The sequence below is a fragment of the Callionymus lyra genome, chromosome 2 (assembly GCF_982586985.1).
Source record: "Callionymus lyra chromosome 2, fCalLyr1.hap1.1, whole genome shotgun sequence".
Taxonomy (NCBI): Eukaryota; Metazoa; Chordata; class Actinopteri; order Syngnathiformes; family Callionymidae; genus Callionymus; species Callionymus lyra.
In genome coordinates, this window is record NC_141819.1 from 43818676 (window position 1) to 43837766 (window position 19091).

The window sequence follows — 19091 nt, forward strand, 5'->3', positions numbered from 1 at the left end:
GTTATATATTTAAAAGTACATAAATAAAATGTCATTTTATTTTAACTCAATGTGGTATTGTGAATTGTTTTGTGGTTCATTTGATATATAATACTCATTTAGCATTGTTCTTGATTAAGAATGATCAATTAATTGATGATAATATTATTTATAATTTGCTGGAAAACCTTGAATATACTGAAATATATCTAATATTCGTAATTTAACCTGTATATTTAAAAAAATAATCAAATTTACAAACACTTTTTTCAGGTGAATGGCGTTGATCTGTCCAGTGCAACACATGAACAGGCCGCTGCCGCGCTAAAGAACGCTGGACAAACCGTCAACATAGTGGCACAGTATCGACCCGAAGGTGAGTCTGTATGTGTGTATATATATATATATATATATATATATATATATGTTTGCCCACATCTGTGGTCAGCACCATGGATAGCGCTCAGAAAGCTGCTTTTGTCAGCAATTCATTTGCATAAGCTCATGTTGTGCGCATGTAAGTGTCTATGTTCATGGATTCATTTATTTGTGTGAGTAAATGTATATTTGTGCCTTTGTGCATTGTTGTGCGTTTTACAAATTGTATGTAAGCAAGCCACATTTTGTGTGCCTGTTTGTTTTTATTATTTGATCTCTGATGTTACTTTGTGAGAGTTTGGATGTGTGCAGCTGCAACTATGTTCGTGCATCATCTTCCAATTTATGTTTGTGATCATTTTTGTGGTTTAATAGCAATGATTATGTGTTTGTGTGTGTGCGCCTTCGTATACACATGTGTGGGTTACTTTTAAGTGTGTTTGTCCTTACAGCCATTCAAACCTTAATATGTTTTTATTTTGTCAAAATAGTTGGAGGTCAGCGTGAGTGTTGTCGATTGGCCTTGTGTTTGGTCAGCACCTTGGTCAGCTCCCAGAAGCCTGCACTGTATGTGTGAGCATGTTTGTGTGCATGTGTTGTGATTGTCCCGCAGACAACAATATTGACAGACGACCCACGTTCATGTGCAACCTTCTGTCCACGCTGAGCTGTGATCTACGTGTTTGCTGATGAAAAGGTCCTGTGGCGATAGAGCAGTGACACACACACACACACACACACACACACACACACACACACACACACACTCACTTCCTGCCAGGGACAGACTTACTCATCATGACCAGGAGAGAAAAGGTCTGTTATTCATGTTAAATATAGTTACAGCTACAGCATGCTGAAGATATAAGTGTGCATTTGTGTATGTGAGTGTGTGTGTTTGTGTGTGCTGAGTTTAGCTGATGCAGCAGTTATAGATCCGGAGGTTTATTTCCAGGACACCAGATGGACTCATGCTGCATTAAGTCTGCAGGTTTCTTTCGCTTAGATCGCCTTTTTTTTAATTGAAAATGCGTCATCTTTGTTGCCTGCAGCTCTGGAACAGTGAAAGACTTTGATTTTTAAGATTAATTTCAGGAATTTAAGAAAAGGAAAACAGTACACTGAGTACAGCCCTAACATCTGGTGTTTAAGGTTTCATAAAACAGCTAATGAAATGTAATCTTACAATGTAGTCATTTTTAGAGCTCAGTAGGTGGTGCTCACGGTTTAAAATAATGTGATGTTTTATTATTATCAGTTTAGAGACAGAAATTGTAGCAGAGTGTTTTCTAATGGTGTTGATAAATGAAAACAGTGTATCATTAAACCTCAACGACTACCAACACCTAGCAAAAATAAATGAATGATTAATAAATGGGGTTTAGGTTTACTTCCACAAACGAAGCTAATAATTGTCTGAATGTGACATTTTCCTATGTGTCGCTGGTATTGACTGTATCACTGGCATTTCACACTGCTGTGACTGTCAGTCATGAGCACACACACATAAACACGCACGTGCATGCTGTCAGCAACTCTGTGGTGATGTTGGAGGATAATTGTCATCCTCTCCCTTTTGTTACGTCTGAGATTACAAGACTTTTACTGCTTCTTCTAAATGTCTCCCTCGCTTTCTGTCACTTCATATGACTTCTCTTTTTCATCTGTCACACAATTATTATTTTTAGAATGTTTCTCATATTTCTATTGTAAGATGGTTCATAATAATTCCACTGAGGTTTTAGTTAAATGTGACATGTTGCATGAGCCCTTTATGAATGACATTATGTCAGGTGCGTTGGTCAGCTTTGCAAGAAGAGGCTGGCTCCACGTTTAATGCAGTCATTAATGAATAATTAAGTTTGCATTTTGAAACAATACAACACAATGTAAATGCAGACATGCAATAGTATGCATTAGATCTACTTAACATGTGTTTTGTTTGCAATTTCATTTGACTTTAGCTGATAATTGTATTTCATGACAATAGATGGAGCTATTCACCACCTTCACCAGAACAGTCTTGGAAGCACACTGTGATTCAGATTTTTTGAGTTGGATTCTCATGATATATATCCACTCATCAGTATAGATTACACGGTCACATAAATTATTTATGAGGGACATCCAGCAAAAGCTATTTTAAGATATGTTGCCTTCTATTGATTCTGCTGCACTTAAGACATCTGACTGAACTTGGAATAACAATCATGAAATGACTCTCTAATATTAGTGAGCAGGCGATCGTTCATCTCCCAGCATTAATTCCTCTCCAGCGTGAACCATCTTGCAAGGGAAGTTGCTTGATGGTGGAGGTGCAGGAGAGGGGCTACCAGAGAACGAGGGGAACAATGCTCTTCTGGGGAGGGAGAGGGGAACTGTGGAGGTGAATGAAGAGAGGAAGCAGAGAGTGAACCTGAGCCTTACAGCCATTAGTCTCTGTCTTCACCCCTCCCCCTACTCTTCGTCTGTTTCCTCATCCTCATCCCTCCTTTCTTACTGCTTTCCTCTCTTTCCACTCTTCACCTCTCATCCTTTCATTGTTTTTTATGCCACTATATGTTAATTATTATACATTATTGAAATTATAGGAAATTTCAAATAATGCAATTTTAGTTTCTGAATAGTTAATTGAACTGTAATACATTGGATAAATAGAACATAAAAAATCACTAAAGCATATAATAAACAATAAATATAAAACCATATAGTTTACATGTTTGCGTTAATTAATAGGATGAATTAAATGATGCATTTAACATTGATAGTAAAATGAAACAAAACAAACAACAAAACATTAAACTTAATATGAAATTGTTAATAAAACCAAAATATTTAATTGTGTTTTTAAATAGGAAATATATCTGCAAATGCATTTGAAAAATATGAAAACAATAAAACAACAATATAAAACCATATAAAAGACCTCATAAATAATAGATTAGCTTAAAATATCTGAACATCCATTTAAAAAAGTTAAATAATTAACTAAAGAATTTTATTTTAATTAAATTAAGTTAATATGTGAACATTATTAGATGATAGAATACCATAGCAGTTTTTATCTTTTTTAAAAGATGGTTGTGCCGATTTTAAATTCATTTCTTATCTGTAGCCTCAAAAAGAACTGATAAAAATGCAAATTGAAGTGAAAAACTGTTCCCATCAATGAGGAAAATCTAACCAGTAGGCTGACAAAAAAAGCATCCCTGAAAGCACAACATGAAGTAGCCTTGGTTTTGGATTGCCATGTGTGTGTGTAATTGTGTGTATGTGTGTGGCCAAAGTAGGGCAGGAGAGCCTGGCATCGACTCAGCTTCCTGCATGAGTGACCTAAGGATATAATGTGTGTGTGTGGCTGTAAAATAGTGGGAGGAGTCAGTGAACACACCACAGAAGCAGAAAAGGACAAGTGTAGTAGAAAGAGAGAGGCAGGAAGAGCATCTGCACTGCCGCACATTTTTACGCTCTGACTCTCCTCCTCACGCTCATATTAAATCCTTTCCATCAACTCCTCTTTCACTGCTCCCTCGCTCTCCTCTTCCCTAAAGTCCACGGACGCCTCTGAGCAGCGTGTGAGTACGACTGAGCTCCGATCCGTGAACTTGGCTGTTGATTAATGTGATTTTGTGACTTTTTTTCTGCTTGATTAATTTCCAGACATCTCAGTTTGTTGATGATTCTCGCTCAATAGCCAATGATTTTTCACTGGACAGAATTACGGATTTGTGTTTGTGTAGAGTTGAGTAGTCAGAACATATTTCAACATCTGGAGTAGAAATGTGCTTTTAAGATTATGATTCATCCCTCTTTTGTTGACCTGCTCTTGAGTTAAATGTTTCACACACAAATTGTTTTGAGTTATATTGGTGACTTGAAGTTGTTATTGTGAAGGAAAAATAGAGCGTGGGATGAACAGATGGATCAGTGTCTTACGTCATGAGAACTAAGTAAATGTCTCTCATGTTGGAGGAAGAGCTGAGCCAAAAGACGAAGCTCTTCATTTATCAAGGGGTTTCTTCTCTCACCTGTGTTCCCCAGTTTGACTTGCAGTGTGTCCGACTTGAGATGAACGATCTTGGAGAGACTCAAAGTAGAGCCGTCCATCACATGGAGATAAGCCAGTCAAACTCTGCTGGTGAAGCTCTTGATTGTTTTGACAAGTTATGGGATGGTTGGTTATAATACTTGCCTAATCTAAGGTAGATCCCAGACTCTGTGAGGTCAATGAAGTATTTTCATAAAATTGCACTTTAAATAAGCTAGGTAATGTTTGCGTTACTTCTTGTTGCTGATGTTTTGGTTTATATTTGGTGAGTTTGTAATGTTGCTTTGTTCTTTCAGATTTGTAGATTTTAGTGAGCTTACCTTGAGCACAAAATACGGATTAGTGATGCTAGAAAGAATCAAAATGAGCTCATTCATCTTATCTTAATTCAGTTTCTTAATCTCCACACAGGTTTGTTCCATTCATATGCTGCTTTTTAATCTCTATTCTTTAAATATCCATCATATTATCCTTAGGTTTATCTTCGCTTTCTCCATGTTTTTCTGTACAGTAATTGATGTTAGTTTCAGCTAATTAAAACATGTTTTAGCATGTGCTTTAGTTTGTTTGCCATTGTTGATTCTGCTTTGTAATGTTATTTTTAAAAAGCTGTGATGAAGAAATGCTTGTGACGTTCTTATCTAAAGTTAGATTTCCCTTCCACAGCTTATTTTTACATCTAAGTTACTAACAATTAGTTATTTTGGATTTCAATTTTGCACATGCAAACATTTTTTGCTGTAAAAGCCAGAAAAAGTGTAGTTTATTTTAAAGAAACAATATATTGTTGCTAGTACAGTATCGCAATATATCACAATATATCGTTGTTACTACATTATCACACTATATCTTTACCTCAAACATGTATCTTGATACATATCCTATCGCCAGATTCTTGCCAATACACAATCCTATTTGGTTAATATTGAACAATGTAGCATGTACTCAAGTTTTTTTTTTCTGTTTTGCCTGTATGTTACTATTATTGTTAAACAATATATACTCCTAGATGCTTTAAAAAATAAACTGTAAATTTCTTTGTCTTAATATCTGTTTGGTTTCACTGCATTGACTAACGTAACAAATTATTGAGATAATAGGTCAGTGTACGTGTTTTTAAGATTGCAGGGGGAATTTAAAAAAAATGTAAATGCAAATAAAGCAGAGGGGTTCAAAATGAGAGAGTGTGTGTATAAGTGTGCTGGTTTGTTATCAAGTGTGTGTACTTCTGGTTTGATTGAATTACTAGGGGTTAATTAGATTCTGTTGTCAGTGGTTATGGTTCATGGACACGCACAAGTTCACTCAGGATCTAATATCCTCTTTGCAGCCATGTTGTTACCACATGTGACTCTCTTTTCGTTATTCTTATTCTCTTGTATATTTAACCCTCCCTGTTGCTGACGTCACTAGAAGGTTCTATTCACATTATGTATGCGGTCTTTTTCCTCCCCACTTTTAGCGTGTCTGTGAATTATGCACATAATTGAAGAGGCACTGTGGCATTTTTAAGGCCACTTTGAGATAAAATTGGGTCATGAGATTGAAGTGTAGCTGCTGCACAGAACAATATTAGAACATTTCCATGTACTTTAACTCCACACGCACAGGACAGGTGAATAAATATTGATTAATATCCACGAAAAGAGTGTCAAGGCATATGATGGTTTGACTAAAGAAAGAGATGTCTATGGTAAAAAATAGTGAATGCAATCCTGGACAACGAACTTCCACCCAAATCATGAAAATTGAACAAAAAGTTATGAATAACTTTTTTTTATGAAATTCATTATTTTATTTTTTTTAGGCGTAAGTTTGTGTAGAGTAGCTATAAATCGAACAAAAATCCCTCAAATATCGGACCATAAATGAGTTGAGAACATTTTATTTATGCTTTTGCTATGAACGACTTGAAGATGTTATAAACAGCACCATGGAATGTCGTGCTACTTTGTAACAAGCGTCCTGTGATAAGGTCATGGAGAGACAAAAATATCTGCTATTCCCTCAAAGTATTTCATCTTTTTATGCTACTTAATTCCCTTCTGCGAAATTTCATATGACTGCCTTAACACGATGACTCATCCAATTTTCTTCTCCATTTTCTCAAAACGGTAAAGGAGTAAAACATGACATTTTCTGCTCAAAATCAAGTCTGATTCACGTGTCTTCCCTGCCATGTCCCTGTCATCTCTCTTGCTCACCGGCTGACAAAGCTCTCGACTCTACTCTGTCGCTGAACTTCCCCGTGTAGGAGTCAGCGTGCGTGTCTAATGCAAACGCCGGCGCATCAGCACAGATAGATTGTTCTTCCGGCTGACATCAGACTTGTCTAACATGGCTCAACACCGACACGTGCTTTTCTGGCTTGCCAGAGCTTGCTAGTCTGCCGCTGGGTCTATTTATGTGTCTTGTACTGACAGTGCTCACTAGAATAAGTTTATAAACGCAGAAACTAGTTTAATGTGTCTAGAAGAGACTGGATATAATTAATCCAGGAGATACTGAATTTGCAATGATACTCCATATCCAGAGAACAATCTTGATCAGTAACTTTGCCAGCTGCTCCTGCAACACAGTAACATAGTTTAGTGTTGAAAGGAAAAAGGTCACCATGCTGCCAGTTAAAATAATCATTAAACGTATTTTGATTTTGACAGTTCAGTTTGTGTTTTGTATTTCATATCTTCACGTTTTATTTTGTGACCAGAATCTGATAACTTGTGGTCCACAGTGGATTATTTGTGTTCTGATGTTTGTTGTGTTTTCAGAATACAGTCGTTTTGAGGCGAAGATCCACGACTTGAGGGAGCAGATGATGACCAGCAGTATCAGCTCCAGCTCCACATCGCTGCGCTCCACACAGAAACGCACACTCTATGTCAGGTACGCACAAACAGAATCCCAGAGGTGAGGGATTGTCAAGTGCCCTTCACAGCGACTATCATTGTTATCGGCAATGTCCACACATCCTCTTTTGTGTGTGCAAGAGGCTGAAAGAGACACTATCACCACTGGAATCACAATTTAAGGCTCAATGTCTCACACACTTTGCTGATTGTTACTCTTTTGGTTTGAACTGTTCTTGCAAACATAACACTTTTGCATCGTTCTTCTCCGATAACTTTTAACAAATTCATCCATTCGGGTGAATCTATCATGCTCAACACAATAGTGTTTACGATGTGCATTTCAATTGACAAAAATAGACTTCATTACATTCGACACTTCTTGACTCAGTGCTAACTCATGCGAATGGATGCTCCTTACCTTTCCTATTTGTGTGTACTTGTTTTTCAACGTTCAAATGTCAAAGGTTTGGTTTAAAATAAATCAAGAGTGGAGGCACAAACACATGGAAAAGCTAAAGGTCAGACCTGCTCATCTGTGAATTGTCGTCTGCTTGTTTGTCGACTGGCATTTAATCTGATACCCTTTTATTTGTCCGGGCCGTTGTGCACACTGGTCGATGTCAGGTCTGGTATTCATTTTGCATCTTTGTGTGGACAGAGAGACAAGCCCTCTCTTTTGGGAGCCGAGGAGAACATGTGGTGTCGCAGATGCTTGACATGGTTCTCTTTAGTTTTTAATGTCACGCAGAGGTCTGAGGAGAGTTTGTCATTATCATCAAATATTAGTTTAAACATTAAGCGTCAGCATACAGTCATCTTTCCCTTTTTAGATGGAAATCAGATTTGAATGATTGCTAAGGTAGAATAAACAAAAGGTTAGGGTTAAATTCTGTAATGCTTTTCATTAGTTCATTAGTTCATTAGGGAAAGGTGATACAAAAAGACATTCATTCATTCGTTCATTCCCTCATCACAGAGTGCTAGCTGAAGGATGAAAACTATTACCCATTATATCCATAATACAGGAGAGTTGGTTATTTTCAAGGTTCTCAGAGCAGCTGGCTGGAGGTATAAACAGTTCCTCCAAGTCCAAAAAGATGGCTGGCGCCTTATTCTTTTCCCTGTGATTTTGACTTTTCTCCTTCATCTACCAAATCCCAGAAAACGAATATCCTTTTCGCAATGGTAAATACACTCTGATGGTGATTGAGTCAAAATCTAATGGAAAAAAGGAGGTTAGCTAAACAAAAAATCACCAAACTCAGTTTTTATTGCATAAAAAAGGAAAATGTCGAAAAAAAAAGAGTAATATGTGTCAATAAGAAACTTATGGAGTCATTCTGTATTATATATGTTTATTTGAGCAATGTAGAGGATATCCTGTAATGTATTAAACAGTAGATAAAATAAAATTGAATTAGATGTCCTTCTTAGTGAGGGTAAATCACACACACATGCACAAACACACGCACATACTTTTTCACTTCAGCCATACATAGGTCACCTTGTTATACTGTAGCTACAACTCCTCTGAGAATCAGTCAGTTTTCCTTACATACCGGTGCACACACACAAAGCCATAGACAGATACACACTTTTACACACACACACTGATGCCTGCAGCACTTTATCCTGCACAACCAATTGCTTCCTCTCAACCAATCAGCTGCCAGCACTCGCAAAGATGATTGGTCAGGCGTGGCAGTAACCAGATACAAGAGCCAGTGGGCCTCTGACAGTGATGGATGATCCAGGTGGTCATGGGTTCACTGCCTTAAATACCTGAGACCTTGAAACGATTCCTGAGCTGTTTGCAGAAATGCTACCATCACTGCAGTTAGTTAAATCAATGTATGATGAAGTCAAGCAGATGTTTGACTAACACACTTAATGAATCTGTTGAAACTAATATAAACATTCTCAATAAAAACTGTGATATGAGCGACTACTGGCTTGAGTAAAATGTTATTTTTTGTTTTAATTTCTGTTACAACATTTCAATTTACCTAACACCTATTTTTTATGTAAATATTTAATTTTTAAGTAGTTATTTTGTTCCTTGCTATAATTTTTTTCAACGCTTATTTTTGGATATTGTTTTTTCAAAAAAGTACAGTGTATTACACTTGCCAACATTTTTTTGTTTAAATAATACATTAAATTGAAAAAAACAAAAACAAAACATAGGTTCCCTCAAATTCCTTTTTTTTTCAATAATTATCACAATTAATGTTTTTTTTTGCAACTCCTTATTATCAACAACATCATGTTTCCAAACAACTTTTACTGCTTCTACACATTTTACAAAATTTAAGTCAGGTTGTATTCATTCCTGCACATATATCAAAGGTAGCTGTGTATATAATTACCACAAGCTGTATTGAAAATTAGCTGACTGTGCAAGTACTGGTAAAAATGGAGGCACCACACTTGGAAAATATTGTGGGTTCTGTGTTAAGATGTCGTAAAAACATCTGTGCTCCTTCGTACGTGTAATTGAATGTCTTATAATAAGACGCGCCTGGGGTTTAAATGCTAATTGAGGTTTTAAAGAATTGAATAAAGAGATTCTTTCAGCCCAGAATAATAACGTCTAGATAATGAAATTGTCTTAAGTTGATGGTCTTATTAAGTGGTTGACTTGTGGTGAGGGTGTTTCATCTGTTTGAATTACTTGTTGGTTCATTTCCAGGTTTTACTAGGTAGGTTAACTTGGTTTTACACTCGCCAGTCTTGGTCTTAACTACAGGTCTTTGTGTTTGAAAGGTGCTCGTTGTTGGGTTAGCTGTTTGAAAAATGTTTGACTGGTGTAGCAGCTGTTTTTTGTCCAGTTTATTCATTTGTTTCAAGTGTCGATCCTCGGCCTATAGTAGGTTATATACTTCCACAGCTCCTCCACTGGTTCATTTGTTGGACTTACTTGGCCTGTAGTTTAGTGATTAGTTCTGTTTGACTTCTTGCTCTTTTGCTGTCTTAGTTCAGATCCGGTCGCTTGCTGATCTGCAGACTTCATCGGATCGCTTGCTCTTCGTTACATAATCAGTCATGAACAGCTGTGTGTCCAGATCTGGTTGTTCAAGGCTGTTTGTGTCTCACGGAGGTTTTTATCTCTTTGTTTTCTATCATTAAAACACGTCTTCTTCTCCTTCTGTGACGTCAATCTCACTGCCTGTCTCCCTGATTTCTTCTTGATTTGTCAGTCTCATGTCTCAGCTCTGTTTTATTGATGAAGGCGAGGAAGACTTTAGGGAAGCCTGTTATTTAAGCTCTACTTACTTTGCACACACAAAAACACCCCCACACACGCACGCACACCCACAGACACACACACACACTCTTGCCCTACTTTTCACAGTCTTCTCCCTCTGGATGAGTTTGTGGTCACAGGAACAGATTAACACATTCACAAAGACAGATGTAAGCTCTCACTAACAGTGTGTTGAATCGCACTCCTGGTCGCTCAGGTCAAGTGCGGCTGCTCAGCTGTCTCTAGTCAACCAACCTTGTTTAGACGGATCCACACAATTGTAAGCTGTTAATTAAGCATAATGCAGTGTAAGATACTACATTTTAAGCTTCAGCATTTTACCCAATGTCAATATTTTCAATATTTTCTCTCTGATATGTGTCTTACTGACAATGTTCCCTGCAGAGCTCTGTTCGACTATGACGGGAGCGTGACAGACCAGAGTAACCCGCCCAACCAAGTCCTTCCCTTTCACTTTGGGGAGATTCTACATGTGAGCAGCGCCGGCGAAGAGGAGTGGTGGCCTGCCCGCCACCTCAGCCCCCCGCCTCCCAATTGCCCAGAAGTCGGGGTCATCCCGAGCCGCAGAAGGTGAGGGCTATCTCTGTCAAGAGCATCACGTTAGAATGTATTGAATGTTTCTGAGGTTGGTGTCCATGTGCAGGGCGGAGAAGAAGGAGCGCTCCAGGTTAAAGACAGTCAGAGTGAGCAGATCTCAGGAAAGATCGGTGAGTTGAAACTAAAATCAATTCAATTTTTCAATTCAATTTTATTTAAAGTGTCTTATCATAACAAAGTTATCTCAAGACACTTTACAGTTGAAGTAAGCATATAGTGGAGAAAGCAAAAACAGATCCAGCAAATCAATAATGAGTAAAGCACAGCGTGGCGTTGGCGAGAAAAAACTTTTTAGAAGGCAGAAACCTCGAGCAGAACCAGACTCATTGTTGACGGCCCTCTGCTGTGATCGGCTAGGAGGAAGGATGGGGGGAAGACAGGTGGACGGAGAGAATAGTGAGGGAGGATACAGTGAGAGAGGAGAGTATAGAAGAGTCCATGGAGGTGCTGGAGAGAACTCTGGATCCGATGACGTGGTGGACGTGAAAAAATCTGAAAACGATGTAATTGAAATAATCCGTTACACAATCAAAAATACAATTTTACAATCCTCATGACTCTTTTTTACCTTTCATAATATAAATAGTTCCCTCATAATTTATTTTATTATAACACTATTACACTTGTTTAAAAGATACATAATGTTTCATCATATTAGTCATTAAAGTTTTTTTTATAAATAACACACAATACTTTTTCAAAGTGGGAATCAAATGAGCTCAAAGGTGGGCAAAACAAATGACATGGAATTCAAAAATACATTTCACACAATTCAACTTATTTCTTATTTTCTCATATAACTTACACTTTCACACACACTAGATTATGATGTGTGTGTGCATGCATATTTTTTTTTAAGGATCACAAAGCTGCTGATTCATTGTGTGAATAAACAGTGAGACCAAAGAGGAGCTATCCAAAGTCGCTGTGAAACACAGCAGGTCGTCTCCTCATCTCAGCTCTGATTAAAAGTCACATGTTCACCAAACCCTGGTGGAAAATGTCAGAGGCAACCATCAACCAACCTGGCGCTGATGCACATCATAATTATTTATGATGTGCATTATTTATGAAGATAGCCTCTACTTTTCTGTCATGACCATACTTTTTTCTTTTTCTTTAATTACTTGAATTCCTTTTTGTAAACAAGATTACAAGAGTTTGTACAAATCCATGTTGACTTGATTTATTCCTTCTCTCTACCTCCCTCTGCAGGACCAGGAGGACAAGGGTGAGTCTTCCGTCCAACAGTTACAACGTCAGGCCAAACACTTACACTACAACTTTGAACATGATTGGCCGATTCCATATACATTTTATTTTATTTACAATTTAAAAGAATAACTGAAATTATTGATTTAGAGTTGATTCCGTTAATAATCATTGTTGTTTAGTACATTATTGGGTTACATGCATATATTTAAACAAATCGACACATAGTAATAAATGATATTTGATAATATAATAATTCAATATAGTGTGAGTATGACATGTTTAGATCATTATAATGCCTTGGAGTGAACAGGTCACCTTGACCCTGAAATAAAACAAAGGCTAGAGATTGGTTGATGAGGTTTCATGAAACAGACAATGAAGTTTCACTATGTAGTTTAATCATTTTCATCTCTTTGCTGCATAATCATTTGCTCTGAGCCACTAATTTGAACCTTATTTGAATCTGAGAGCGCCACCTACTGAGTTAGAGCTCAGAAAAGTACTTTAACAGTGTATCATGAAACCACATCAACCCCCCCTTAATTATGGTTGTTTACCTACTGTTGTTTTTTAAGACTAGTAATGATTCATGATTCAGTTCAATTGTGTGTGTGTGTGTGTGTGTGTGTGTGTCTGTGTGTTTGTGCGTAAATGTTATTGTCCGCCTGTCTTTGCTTCTCCATGTTTGTGTGTCGCTGACTTTGACTTGTCTTGTCCTTCCAGAGCTGGTAACCTCTGGCACCAGCGATAGTGAGAGTAGTTCCTGTAAGTCTCTGGCCTGTAGCTCTCTCCATCCGTCATCTGTCTCTCTTTCTGTGTAAATCTTAACGTACTTCAATGTGGGCTTCACCCTTCCTTGCACTTGTGTGTTGTGCTGGTTCAGTTTTTGTGTTTTTGTGTGCAACAGTTTGTACAAGCTCCTCTTTTCTTCAGCCTCCTTTCAGAGATGTTGCTGAACTATGAACCTCTATTTGAAACAAATTAATATAAAGAGGATCCTTTTTTTTTTAGCTGGACACGATGAGTTTTTCCTCACCTATCAACCCGTCATGCAGCAAGAAGGTCAGTCCAACATCCCACAGTAAATGATTATCTTATACGCTTTGTGACCTAAACCTCAACTTATATAAATATTGTTGTAGTATTGGATCTCTTTCATACTTTGTTGTGTAGTTTTGTTAGGATGTTGTCTCAATTAAGCATGTACTTACATGCCTTCTTTTGAGGACGGGCCATATCTGAAGCCTTCATTCAAAATGCTACAACAATAGACAGGATGCCTGAAACACAAAAAAGGAATGTGATGAAACTTGAATGAAGTCAAGTTAATGTATCTTATTCAAAGGCTTTGTAATTCAAATGTAAATCTGTTGAGCCAGGGCTTTATGTACTCTGTATATAAATTACATTATATGAAATATAAATAAATACTTTCCATTCTTTTTAACTTTATTTTTGTTCATGTTAATGAAGATAAAAGAGGATATAAATGTACAGAAATGGTAATAAGATATTAACTTGCATCAAACAGAAAATATCTGCTCAAACACAAGGCTAGCTAGGCAATTTTAAATGTATGCTCTGAAAATCACATAACCTCAAATTCAGTTGACTATATTTTGTATTCTTAATCAGAAAATATTTTAACAGAGAAATAGAAGCATAGAGGAACCATTGAATGGGAAAACATGATTTGCTCAACTAGTGAACTTGCCTGCAAGAACATAAAAAACCCAAATTAAAAAAAAAAATATTATATTCTTTTATTATCTGACTTATATGTGAGGATTGCATGTAAATCTTTTCAAGACTAGTAGAAGTGACCACATACTACCTGGTTAGCGAGGCAGCTAGCTAGACGAGATATATTAATGAATGGATAGACATAAACATAGATGGATATATGGTTTTTGAAATGTTTGGATGTATAGTACATAAACCTGTGTAACATATCTTCCTTTAATTTTTGTTTCATTTTGCTTTTGTTTCTCAGTCAACTACACACGGCCGGTCATCATCCTCGGTCCAATGAAGGACAGAGTGAACGATGACCTCATCTCTGAGTTCCCTGACAAGTTTGGCTCGTGCGTCCCACGTGAGTGTTTGGAAAATGTCAATTAATGCCTACATGAAATGCCTCATAAAAAGTCTGTAAAAGATCTTTATTGAGGGTCACACGAACTTCTTGTCTTGTCAGCTTCATAAACTCAAGAAGTCTAAATTCACTGACAATGACAGTTTTGTAAAATAGGTCACTTATGCCGTGGAGGTAAACAAAATTAAATTCTCCCTTTAGATACTACACGAACACGGCGAGACTATGAGGTAGACGGCAGAGACTATCACTTCATGTCCTCAAGAGAACTTATGGAACGAGAGATCCAGGAACACAAGTTTATTGAGGCCGGGCAGTATAACAACCATCTGTATGGAACCAGCATACAGTCGGTGAAGGAAGTGGCCGAGAAGGTGAGGAAGAAAACAGTCACTCATTGGAGGAGGAAGCTTGATGTCTCCACTTGATTTCTCGCAGGGGAAACACTGTATACTGGACGTATCAGGGAACGCCATCAAGCGTCTTCAGCTGGCCAGCCTCCATCCCATCGCCATCTTTATTAGACCACGCAATGTCGACAACATCCTGTAAGTCAGGGAGACAAAGGTTGTGATTGTAAACAGTACTTTTAGAGTAATTTCTTGTGAATATGTAAGTGGTGTTATTACAATGTTATTTCAATGAATCTATTGTGTCAACCATATAGATAGTAGCTTTGATTAGAAATGTTCTTCAAACACATGCAGGGAAACAACAGAAGGCACCTCCTTACAGTCTTGTGTGTCTCTGCAGTGAGATGAACAAGCGTCTGAGCGAGGAGCAGGCCAGGAAGACCTTCGACAGAGCTGTCAAACTGGAGCTGGAGTTCACAGAGTTCTTTACCGGTTAGCTCTAATCTCACACAAGCACACACACCCCTGCATGCCAGGAGGCAGCATCCATTTCTCTTCTTGCTCATTAGAGAGCAAATATTCCACCAGGACTGATTTACAATCTAAAGTGTGCATAAATCAGACACACAGATGAAGTGTAGAATTAACAACAGATATGTCACCTATAGAACGACACCATACTTTAGAAGTTTTAAATATCATACCATTGTTTGTCAGTGTTGCTTTTTTCCCTGGTGGTTGGTTGTTTTGTTGGAATTTCAGTACATTCATTTATATTAGTTCTGTCGTTTATGGTTTCCGTAGAAAGTAAGGAAGACTTACTACTTAGCGATTCCGATGATTTATTCCGTCTATCTTAATGTATTGTCATTAGCGTCATGCTAAAAACCATGGCCAAACAATTAAATTTCTAAACTTTTTAGCAGAGAGTTGTTGTTAATGACAGTTTTATAAACATTAAGGGGACTGAGACCTATTTTATTGTTAGGTTAACAGCTTCTCTGTTCAAATAAGGTATTTACAGGAAGGATAGAGTAGCATTCTATTTTTAAAGAAGCACACGATAGAAGAACATTTGTTGGTCAATGAGCACAAAAAACATCAATTTTAAGAGAATAATGTTTAATGGTATTTTTCAATTCATTGATATTAAGTAAGTAAGTAAGTCATAATTATTTGCGAAGCGCCTTCCTAGACCAGGGTCACAAAGCGCTTGAACAATCAAAAGCAATACACATTTAAAAATACCTACAGATAGAAAAACTCTCAAAGGCCAAGACATAAGACAAACACAGGAGTCCCAGAAAATTAGGAAAAAGCCTGCACAAATAAGAATGTCTTAAGATGTTTCTTGAAGGAGTCAGTAGACTCCATCAAAAGAATAGGAAGAGGGAGATCGTTCCAAAGCTTAGGAGCAACAGCCTGGAAGGATTTCTCTCCTCTGGTCCTGAACCGTGTGCGAGGAACCATCAGTAGATTCTGATCCACAGACCTCAGAGCCTGAGCTGGGGTGTAAGGCTGGATCAGATCACTCATGTAAGGTAGAGACTGACCATGAACAGCTCTGAAACCTGCAGCCAATGCAGAGTTTTAAAGATCAGGGAAATGTGAGTTCTTCTACTAGAGCAGGTCAGAATTCTCGTTGCAGAGTTTTAACTGCAGGCTGTAAAACTAGTATAACTAGCTGGTCTGTAATAATCATCTATTGAACCAATCTTTCTATTGCTGCAGGAAGTGAGCAAGGAGCTATCTGACCTCACATTGTTGAGTTGGTACAGGATGTAACTTTTTGGAACTCCTGTTGTGTCTCTGCAGCAATCGTCCAGGGCTCAACTCTGGAGGAGGTGTACTCGCAGGTGAAGCTGATCATTGAGGAGCAGTCGGGTCCATACATCTGGGTTCCTACCAAGGATCGACTCTGAAGAACCCATCACACGTTCCCTCCTTCTGTTATCAGTTATCCTCCTATCTCACACACTCACACACAACACGCCTCGATGTTCACACACACTTGAAGTCGAGGAAGGCTGAGACTTTTCTGGCCATGCTGCTTCCTGAATAAACGCAGGGAGCTCGTTGGCCCAACAGCCGCTTAGCGGATCTTCCTGCAGCTCAGTTCCTTAATGTTTAAGGAGGCGGTTTCAATCGACACGCACCATCTTCAGATTTTGTTCTTCTTATTGTCGTCGTCGTTGTTGTTTTCATATTAACAAAGGGTGATGCATTCATGTTTGGGTTTGTAACGGTAATATTGTCACCAAGAGGCAGACTTTTGCACGCTGTAGCTTTAAGAGCATGTTTTTGGGACAAATACTTCTACCTTTCTCGTCTGCCATCTCTTTCTTTTGGAATTTCCCCTCCAGCCCTTCTTTCTATTCATCCATCACTCTCTTTTTTTAGATTGCCCTTATGATAAAGAAAAGGTGTAACATGTGAAAAAATTGATTATAGTATTTTAGAAAGATTGATAAGCCAATATATATTTAATATTAACATTGAATTGAACAAATAAGCCTGTATTTATCAAAACGGAACAAATGTGGGGTAAAGTATTTCAATACAAATTTTTTACACAGTACTTCGTTTAAATATTTGTTGGCAAACAAGATTAAACTAATTTTATATATTTTTTAATAATAGTTTAAATATTAAAAGGAAATAAAATGTGGAAAACTTCAATGGATTATTTTCATGCTTTTGACTCATAGGGATGGCTTCTGCAATACAAAGGGGGGCAAATAAATATGTTGGATTATCAGTTATAACTGCCATCTGAAAATAGTATGAACAAAATTTGGATTAGAGATATCTGAAATACCACAGGTACTGTCGTGTTTCAACTTGCCTATGATAATTTAATAAGCAATTCCTTAAATATTTGAAACCCTATAAAGGATTGCCGTCTAATAATTTTTTTCTGGAACCATTTCACACTTTTGATGACTTCAGGCTCTATCAAAATAAAACTACATAAAAGGACTTTTAATCCACCACACAGCCCTCTCTCTATTCCCAAGTCTTTAGTCACCTCACCCTCTCTCTAACGCAGTGAAATGTTTTTTAAAACCCTGCATCTTAATCATCATCATCACGATCATAATCAGCATCGCTATAACTCCCAAATTTCCCCTGTAGTTGGACTCATATTGGATTATTCCTCAAAGCATCTCAGCAGAGTTATCGTGGGTCATAATCAAGGTCGGTAGGAACTTCTGGAGTTGATAGCTCCAGATACCTCCTCCAGTTCCTGTGGTGGACTGATCCCCGAGTATATCCCCCAGCTACTCCCAGATTTGAACTGGCTTTGAATGAAGAAATAAGTTTATTCAACAGTCAAGTTGGCTCAGGAAATGCTAGCAATGTTGGGAGGTGGAAGTGTATTTACAGAAAGCTACTCTGGGCGATAGAACCAATTTTGACATCTGCAGTATCTGAAGGCTCAAAGATAACTGAGATGCTTTTAGGAACACAGCAGCCCTCTGCCTGGACAACTTTAAATTATTTTCCCATCCTTCACCCTCAAACTCCAGATGGAGACCAGAGACACAGAGGATCTTGGACTGTTCAGCGCCTGTCGCTCTCACACTCCTTTATAGGAAGGATTAATATCACCTTCTTAAAGAATGTCCAGCTCACTTTCCTGCCTCCAGAGTTACAGGTGGTGTGGAGAAGCATGCGTCTCAGACTTGGAATCTCTGTGAGACTCTGTGTTGACGTCCCGGGGTCATGTCACAGTCTGTTAGAGAAAAGCACTGATGCAAAGAATCTTATTACAGAGATGGAGCGATATCTAACATATTCTAATACTTATCCCTGCTCTAACTGCCTATTTTGGTACAAAAATAAAAAAAATAAAAACAACTTGAGTCTGATTCTCCTTGAGGGGCACATATCCATATCCTGGTTCATTGCTGGGTTTCCATGCCGTAGATTAAAGATTTTAAAGATAAATTAAGTTCAACTGAAAATTATATTTTAAAGTCTGCTGAAGACTAAACCCTTGTTGAATGTCAGTACTGTTATGCAAGTTGGTTCTGACAGTTTTAACAAGCGATAAAAGCAACAGAAAATAATTCAGCGGCAAGTACGTATGTATGGAAAAGATCATAGGAAAAGGATTGCTCACAAGAATATAGGGCACACTGTAAAATGTTCCATGTATCATAGAAGAGATTTATGATTGAGTGACTCACAAGACTTCTTGTGATTCTCGTCATTAAGCTGAGCAGTTGTCCTTCAAAACTGATAATCAAAGTTAAACTTTTACTTCTTTACGACTGCACCTTAAACTAACATTAGGTTTCAC

At 37.7% G+C, this 19091-nt stretch overlaps 1 protein-coding gene across 2 annotated transcripts in view; it reads left to right on the forward strand.

Moving 5' to 3' along the window:
• LOC148087210 (discs large homolog 1-like protein) overlaps window positions 1-18647 on the forward strand; it is an 87689-nt gene extending 69042 nt beyond the window's left edge. For both annotated transcript variants that reach the window (XM_087785412.1, XM_087785414.1), the window contains 11 exons: window positions 253-355; window positions 7177-7291; window positions 10910-11095; window positions 11169-11232; window positions 12338-12353; window positions 13349-13399; window positions 14331-14432; window positions 14634-14806; window positions 14871-14980; window positions 15186-15277; window positions 16601-18647. In XM_087785412.1, the coding sequence (XP_087641538.1) occupies window positions 253-355; window positions 7177-7291; window positions 10910-11095; window positions 11169-11232; window positions 12338-12353; window positions 13349-13399; window positions 14331-14432; window positions 14634-14806; window positions 14871-14980; window positions 15186-15277; window positions 16601-16707 (1119 nt within the window). In that variant the 3' untranslated portion in view covers window positions 16708-18647. The remainder of the gene's footprint in view (window positions 1-252; window positions 356-7176; window positions 7292-10909; window positions 11096-11168; window positions 11233-12337; window positions 12354-13348; window positions 13400-14330; window positions 14433-14633; window positions 14807-14870; window positions 14981-15185; window positions 15278-16600) is intronic.
• Window positions 18648-19091: the final 444 nt, after the last annotated feature.